Genomic DNA, 8,828 nt, shown 5'->3' on the forward strand with positions numbered 1-8,828 from the left:
CTATTATAATAAAACATATAATTAAGTAATGGAGACTTGGCATCCTAGGTTCAATAATTAGCACTACAATAAACAAAACAGCATATACTTTTATATATAACTTTAGGTATTTTGTTATTATCAGGAGCAGAGTTATGAACCATTAATTTTTATGCAAAAAACTTAACTTTCTCGGGTTAACTCCAAGGAGAGTTAATGATTAGAATGAGACTCTTATTTAAAACTAATGAAAAAAAAAAGAGTAAGTACAGAGTTAGAAAAAGCGTGTTTTATATTAACATACTGTCAATGATTAGCAACTTAAAAATAAATACTAAACCTTAGTTTTAGTTCTACAGAGAGTTACAACCTTTGCCTTATAGGCGCAATAACACTGAGTTCAGCACTTTATAAATGCTACCTATACTATTCTCACTACAATCCCATGAGATAAGATTCACAATCCCATGAGATAAGATTCAGTGTTTCCATTTTGCCAAAGAGAAAATCTCAGCTTATGTCTCAGCCAAGGTCACACAGTTCATTAGGGGCAGTTAGAAATGACACCTACATCAATCTGTTTCCAGAGCATGTATTTTTCTCCTGGGATAAAACCTCTTAAGAGTAATAAGACCATGTGATGCTTATAAAACAAGGGTCAGAGAGTGCTTTGAATGTTTCAAAAATACTTTTGGAATTCATTCAGAAAAGGGAATAGTTAGGCCAATTTAATTCAGAGGCTGGACTACCACAGTGTAAAGTGTCTATATTAAGCATGTTTTCAGTGAAAGGAGCTATGTATCAATTTACATTCTGGTGAATACTTCTAATCTTCTGAACCAATAACATTTAGTAAACAAATAGCCAATCCATGGACTATGTTTTAAATGAAATAAGCTTTAAAGACTTCAAAAACTTTCCTTTTCTGTGAATATGAAATCATTTTGGATAAGAAAAGATCTTCAAAGTTATTCTGATTTTCTACTTACAAAGAAGTAGACCAAAGGCTGGATTTATTAAAGCTAATGTCCTAATGTCTACCACTCTGTTAGTAGGAATTAATTTGAGTTGAAGTGATACTGATAGCTTTTATAAATTTAATTTTTGCAAAAGCAAAGGAAAGTAATTTTCCCAAAGAATAAACAATATGACTACCAAGTATAATGATAGTTATAGTAAAATATACATTTTATCTGTATTGTTCATACCTGCACCTCCTCCTATGCTCAGAATCTTAATTTCTGATTTTGTGTCTCCAAACCTGAAAAAAAAATTATATAGTCTAAGAAAAATGTGCAAGTTCCTTTGCCAAATCTGATTATCAAGTCTACTTGAGAAGAACAAGACTAAACAGTGCAGACAACAGCCAGCATCAATGGTCCCAATCATCTGTGCTATGCTACTCTCTTCAGAGTATCTTTAAAATACCGGCTCCACCTGGTCATAATAAAACAAAGAAAAAAGTGTGTCAACTCAGAATTCCATATCGAACAAAAATACCTTCAAAACTGATAAATTTTCAGATGAATAAAAGCTGAGTATGTGTATAAACCTTCATGGCAAGAAATGCTAAAGGACACATTTCTAGCAACAGAAAACAATGCTAGATGGAAACTCCAATCTACAGAAAAGAATGAGTAGCGTCCGGAAGGCCCACCCTGAATATAGGCAGTACTGCCCTATGGGTTGGGGCCCCAGAATGAATACAAAGGAAAAAACCAGCTGAGCTCCTCATTCGTGTCTGCTTCCTGGCTGCAAATGCAATGTGACCACCTGCCTCATGCGCCTGCCTCCATGATTTCCTGCCACGGTGGACCACATCCCCTGAAACCAAGCAAAATGAAATCCTTCCTTCCTTGAAAAAAAAAAAATGCCCACTTCATTCACTAACATTCTTGAAACTGAAGACTTAGAAGCAGCACCAAGAGCACCTTATAGGTAAAAACTGACATTCCTTTGGGGCTGTTTGGAGAACAACGACTCAGTTCTATCTATCTCTGTGGACCTGAGTCTGATGATATGAAAAGCTAGGCTTTCTGCTATGATGCCTGCTTCCTTCTTTCTTTCTTCCGCTCAGTGAACCAATATGTATCATATGCCTATCCAAAGGATTGAGGTTCAAAAGTAAATAAGGTACTACTTTATTTTCAACTTTAAAATGTGAGATAATATAGGCTTGAATTATGGTTCTAGCCCAGCATTTGGAGTAGGACAGGCAGAATAGAAGAACTTCAGATGCATATTAAAGTATGAGAACAAAAGGCTGTGTGCACAGTGGCTTCCAAGTTTCTGTGTCAGATGACTGGGCGAAGAGGCAGCTCAAAGTGGGAGCTGGAAGACACCAGTTTTTTTAAAAAAGAAATTTTAATCCAGTAGACATTGCAAATGCAAGATTTAAGCTGCATGGGAGAAACATCAGGGACAGTGATGGATTCCAGAGAGTACTGGTAAGACCCTAAATTTTTCAAAGTAAGCAAAACCAAACAGAAATAGCTAAAAAGTCACATGTTAAAAATGAGGTGTTAGGGGCTAGAGAGATGGCTCAGTGGTTAAGAGCACTAGCTGCTCTTGCAGAGGATCAGGGTTCAGTTCCCAGCACCCACATGGTAGCTACAGCTGTCTGTAACTCCAGTTTCAAGGGATGTGATGCCCTCTTCTGGCCACAACAGGCATTGCACAACATGGGTGGACAGGCATACGTGCAGGCAATACACTCATACATGCATAAGAAAAATAGATAGAATACCTCTTCAGAGGGGGGAATGTTAGAATAGCCAAAAGCCCCATAAAAATAAATAAATCAATCAAAGAAGAAGAAAGAGTATATGAAGGTATCAGAAAAAAAGTGATGGGGAGATATGGGAAGAATTGGAGGGGAGGGGATTTGATCAAAACACCTTATATGCATGTATGAAATTCTCAATAAATTATTTATGCAAATAAAAAAGACAGAGCTAAATCCAGAGCTTTATATGAAGCAGTGAAAAATATGTTCAAGCAATTTTCTTTGTCCATTGCCAACATACCTGATATAGCTATGGATGGTGCCCTGATAATGGGAAATAAAAAAGGGGAGCTTGTAAAGTGAAAAAAAAAAAAGATGAATAAATAAATGTTTAAATGATGTGTTCGAATGGCATCAACAATCACAGTAGCTAAAAAACTGTGGAGAAGTACCTTTAAACTTGTGATACAAGATCTTTTTCTGAATAACGTTTTAAACCCAAACTAACAAGAATTTATATGGAATGAAGGCATTTGAAAATGTGAAGTCTCAAAGACTCCGACGTGCATCCATGTAGAGTTTTTTAACATTAGCACTAGTAAAAATATTAACTGAAGGAACCCAGCAATAGAGGCATGATGAGGCCCATCAACAGAGAATAATATTGGAGAGAAGAGAACTACTAGAAAGTGAAGGAATTTCCCCTATCAATGGTTGTACCACTAGCCAAAACCAGATCATCCCTGAAAAAAGAACAGAACGTTCCAGAAAAGTTTCCACAGGAAAAGATATACAAATTATTAGTTTAAGTTGCACATGCAGAGAAGAGATTAATGCTCTGAGTAGAGAAGCACATAGAAAACTAAGAAAGCTGAAATCAGAGCAACGAGCTGAGTTCCTAATGAATTCCAAGAAAAAAAATCAAAATCACACATGAAAGGAATATAATTACAGATATGTTCAATTAAAAATAGCATGTACAAAAATATATGGCATACACTCAAATTACTTAACTAAATTTTTGGCAAAAATATATCTATTTGGAAAATACGTAAAATGAATGTTTATTTAGCTATTTTAATACAGTGAAATTAAGAAACAAACAAAAAAAATGCTGTTTTAGAACTACAGAAAACCTTTCCCTAAGAAACAAATTATTTTGAACAGAAAAAGACGAAGACTGGATTCAGAGGAGTGCTTAAGCTGGGCATAGTGGCACATACCTTTAATCCTGGCACTGGGGAGGTAGAGGCAGAAGGATCTCTGTGAGATCAGGGCCAGCTAGTCTACATGAGTTCCAGGCCATCTGAGGCTACAGGAAGAACCTGTCTCAAAGACAAAGAAAAAAAAAAAGGAGTGCCAAGACAAATGACCATTGTTTGTTGTCACAAGCTAAAACACACTGTTTTAATAAAAATACTAAACTAAGTAGGCTGTCTGTAAGCAGTTACCATGCTCAACCACCCACTTAGCAAACCCTGCCCTAAAGACACAACTAAGTTTGAGGACTCATCTTAGCATATCATAAATTGTAAACACTTGAAGCAAAAAATAATATTTACAGGTCCTTTAAGTCTAGTTTCAGAAGGGAAAAGTGAGTTCTTCCTTTCCTCCTTCGTTTTCATTTGTTTGTTTTCTGAGGCAGTGTGTCACATTATAGCCCAGCCTGGCCTGGAATTCATGGCAATCCTCCTGCTTCAGCCTTCCAGTTACTGGAATTGCTGGGATTACAAACATTAGCCATGATCCCTGACAAAGTTGTTTCTTAAATAATGACATTTTTATTCAGATATTCATGTTTATAAATCACCACTATAACACAAATTTAGTTATGACTATGATGTCTAACGAGTCTTTCACAAATCCTGTACTCTTTTCAATTTAGATTGGAGGTTTTGAAAACACAGAAGGGGTCATTATGTGAAAGTCATCCACGATACAACTTCAGACTAAGATGTGAGCTGAAGAAAACTAACGATCTGGATAAGCAACAGAAATGACTCTTAGAAATTAACTCATTACCTACACTTTTAGAAAGATACAAAGAAGTAAATTATAATTTTAGGTAAAAGTTGTTTGTTCTCTGATGATATTTTTAAAATTTTATTGTTTGAGAATTTCATACTGTATTTTGATCAAATTCAACCCACTGGTCCCTCTCCTCCAAGTCCTCTCCTATTTCCTACCACCACTTTTCCTTCTCAAGTTCAGGTGCTGTTTTCTTAAAACATGAGTCCCCATAGTTCTGCCTGCATGTTCATGGTGAGGATTTACCACAGAATTCATGCTTTCATTTTTCTATTATTTGTCCCATTGCATGTCAATTATTAGTATATTATGCAATACTCTGTTTTTTAGGAACTAACATTTAAAGACACAAAATACAAGACTGGGAAAATGATTCAGCTGGTAAGGTGCTTGATGAGCAAGTGTGAGGACCAGAGTTCAATCCCCAGATAGAGGACAAAGCTTGCACCTGTAAACCATGCAGAGTCCCCGTGGCCAGTCAGGCTAGGCTAATGGGAGAGCTCCAGGCCAGTGAGAACTTCTGTGTCAAAATAAATAAATAAATAAAAATTACAGCTGACCTAAATTGTAGGCACCTGAAACTTTGTGAGCACTTTCTCATGTCACTAACCTTGGATGGAATTTCTTGCAAGGCTCACCAACTGATTAGCACACTGGAGATTGTGGGAGAGTCTGAAATGTTACAGATCCTGAGCCTATTCACAATTTATCTGGGGACATCTTTAATCTCATAAATAGCCACATCTTGCCTACCTCTGTTTCTGAATTAACATTCTTATGACTAATAAAATATATTAACTTGGTACAGCACCAGTCTCACCAATCAAAAAGCTAAGAATGTCATCAGATAGCATCTGAGACCTATAGTAGAAATTCCCCACTTTGCCATGACCCACCTACTGAATGTAACCACCAATGTATTTGAAAAGTGTCTTGATTTATGACTTTTCTTTGTTCTGTTACTTTAAAAATGTAATGTTGTTAGAGTATTAATAAGCCCTATAAGTTTAACTGGCCAAGACTATAAAATCATTAGTCTATCTGTTGGAGGACCTACTTTCCCAGTCTCACTTGTCAATTACCTGGTGATAGAACCACTCCTAGGAAGGCAGGTTCACCTTATGTTATGCTAAACAGATGGGCGGAATACCTGGTGTGTTAATTATGTGGTGAATATTTCATGTCTGGAACTAGCTCAGACCTTGCAGAACTTCCAGACCAGCCACATCAAGGTAGGTCTCCGTAAGTCTGTCTGCTTTCCTGAACTCTTCAGGAAAGCGTAATTTCTCCTTTTCTTCTTCATGCCTTTCTTACTAAACATGCCTTGTTTAAGGCTTTGGGCTGCCCCTAGCATCTTGTATTTCTTCACTTTTTCCCTAAAGCTTCCTCTCTCAGCCGTGTGGCTGCAAGTCAGTCACGTGTCTGACCTCCATGTAGGCTCTAAAACTGCATGGCTTCATGATTTTCCTTCCTTCTTCCCACCATTCACCTCCTCAAGGCAGCTGACCAGCTCACCTGCCCTGAGATTTTTCTTTAAGATTCCAATAAAATTGCAAAAGCTTCCATTTTGGTCCATTCTTAAATTCTTCTATGAATGAGACTAAGAACCCTCTAGGGGACCCTCTTTCTCTCTGTCTCAATGTAACTGTTACCACCATGGACATAGAATTTGAGGTTAACCTGAATATATGTTCACAGGCCATGGTCCCTTATATTTGGCTGAATAACTATCTCTTATCCCCTTTGAGGTGAGGGTTATGCTTTTGCGTCAACAGGAAATACAAAGGGCTGTAGAATTCTGTATTTATCCAACATCTCTTTGGTTAGGGAGAAGTAATATCACAGAGAAATAATTCCGTGGAGAAACTCTGCTAAAAGCAAAGATATCAGGTTTCTTTGCTGTCTGCAAATTAGATTCACAGTCAGTCATTTCTTACTAGTTTCCCATCATTATTTCTTCAAGCAAAGGGAGTTAGAACATTTTATCCCTAGATAGGTGATTTGACTATCTTTAGCATATGGAATCTGTTACTCTCAATAATGCTTATCAGCTTTGGGACAAATTGAACACATTAATCAAAAATAATAAATAAAGGAGTCTGTGAAAAGGATAGAAACTAGTTTCACAGATAATGGGAAAATGCTCTTTCTTAAGGGTCATGGTAATATTAAGTTGACGAGAAAAGACAATTTCTTTTGGAGAGTGATAACTACAATAACAGATAAAGGGAAACGAATTTAAATCAGTATTATTAGAATTGAGAAGCAGCCTTTCAATGCTTTGGAGCAAATAGTATTATGCAATTATTTACACTTGATTCGAAGGAACGCAATACCGGAGTCCATTAGGGAATTTTTTTGAGGAGGAGGAGGCTGGAAAAAAAATCTGAGTTTAAAGATTTCTATCTTATCTTTTCCCAAATGAGCTTGGCATTGTGCCTTTAAACCTTCAAATGGTTAACACTTATCTCAGCGTAGTTGGTAACAGCACAAATCAGAGCGTCTCAGTGCAAAAAGCAAATGTCTAACCCGAGGAACCCAGCGCTGCAGGAGCGAGACTGGCTGCTCCAAGGCGAGGCCGGCAGGAGAGCGGGGGTTGGGGGGACTGCCGAGTCCCCGTGTCGCCTCCGGGCTGGGTTCCACCTATCTATCACTGGCCCGCAGCCTTGTGTGTCCCTTTGACAAAAATGTTCATTTGTTACCTTGCTATTACGCCTGGCAGCTTCTTGTCCATGAATTCCTGCATGCACTGGTGTTCCGTGGACTTACTGAGAAACCTCCGAAAAGATTCAACATATCTGCTGTGGTCAGAGAACAAGCTCCTCATGCAAGATGCCATATTGGGTTTTCTAAGGAAAGCAGGGAGGGGTGCAACATTTAACTTCCTCTCTTCCTGCTAGTTCCCTCTTTCTCTCCCCACCCCCACCAGTTTCTGTCCTGCCCAATAAATAAAAATAAGTAATACATGAATAAATAATAAAATAAAATCAGCTAAGCTTGCGTTGCATTTTACATGCACCCAGAAGCTGCGTACTCAGCTCAGTGACTCAGTATTTGTACAGGACTTTGTGCTGGAACTTTAACCCCTACAGCGTTGTTCTGTGAGAAACAGAGGTAGTAAGCAGCCTAGAGATTCCAAGCTCTAAAAGCATATTGCATTCAAATCACTTCCTGTGTTGTCAGCAGCTGTCACAAGTTCTTAGTAGAAAAGAGCTTTGTTTGGGAATTTGCGTTTGTTTGTTAAGCCATCAAAGCACAGGACTGAACTGGATAGTGACAGGCTACACCACTTGCAGAAATCTGGAACTGGCGGAATCTCGACCAACAGCTGCCTCTATGTTATGCAGGAGTTTCTGCCTTCCCATATCTCAACTGGGCTTTCTTAAGCTCCCACCTGCTGTATCTCTTCAAAGGCTGATTGATCGCTTTGTTGGAACTCAGGAAATCTCTTCAGTTAAGGAGGACCCCGAGAACGATCAGTGCATGTTAAAGCCACCTGTAGCCTCCATGTTTCCTTAAAAGGATGAGCATGTGCTCCTAAATCTTGGAACTTTGAAAGCTTTTGTAAAACCAGGCTTATTTAATGCTTAACTCCACATCCATCTCTCTGTGACTGTTAGCTCACAAGGACAGAAGCACTTTTGGTCTCCCTGTTAGGTTTTTAAATGCTTAAAAATATGTGTAATGTATTTTCACTGGCGTTAACAATCAATATTGATAACTCTGCTCTCACCTGCTCTCCATCTTTTTCATTATTAGTAGTTGTGTTACGCTATTAATTCCATTTATTGAGTTATTATTATTTATTGAGTTATTATGATACGCCAGGAGTAGTGTGATTCTTTTCAAATTTAGTTTAAGAATTTCCCTGTTTTTACAGTATATCCATGAGCTTCCTCCCAATACCGGAAAGAGACCGGGTTTGTAAGAGGTTGAGTGCTTTGCTCAAAGGCTGCTGGCTGAGCAGTGCAAGGACCCAGGACTATTGCAGGGACCTTGAGCTCTTAACACCTGTGTTCTCATTAAAGCCTGTGTGTTCATTTCAAACCTGCCTCCTTGGACCTCCTAGAGGACCTCTCCTTTCATTTTGCTTAAA

General features: G+C 38.1%; 1 protein-coding gene across 1 annotated transcript in view; it reads right to left on the bottom strand.

The window, feature by feature from the left end:
* Positions 1–7,577, bottom strand: part of Hnmt (histamine N-methyltransferase) — a 29,239-nt gene extending 21,662 nt beyond the window's left edge. Inside the window, exons 1-2 of the mRNA XM_008824164.3 lie at positions 7,435–7,577; positions 1,188–1,240 (exon numbers count right to left, since the gene is read on the bottom strand). Of these exons, the coding sequence (XP_008822386.1) occupies positions 1,188–1,240; positions 7,435–7,571 (190 nt within the window). The 5' untranslated portion in view covers positions 7,572–7,577. The remainder of the gene's footprint in view (positions 1–1,187; positions 1,241–7,434) is intronic.
* Between the last annotated feature and the right edge of the window lie 1,251 nt (positions 7,578–8,828).

Source organism: Nannospalax galili, unplaced genomic scaffold (assembly GCF_000622305.1).
Source record: "Nannospalax galili isolate Female #2095 unplaced genomic scaffold, S.galili_v1.0 scaffold889, whole genome shotgun sequence".
Lineage (NCBI taxonomy): Eukaryota > Metazoa > Chordata > Mammalia > Rodentia > Spalacidae > Nannospalax > Nannospalax galili.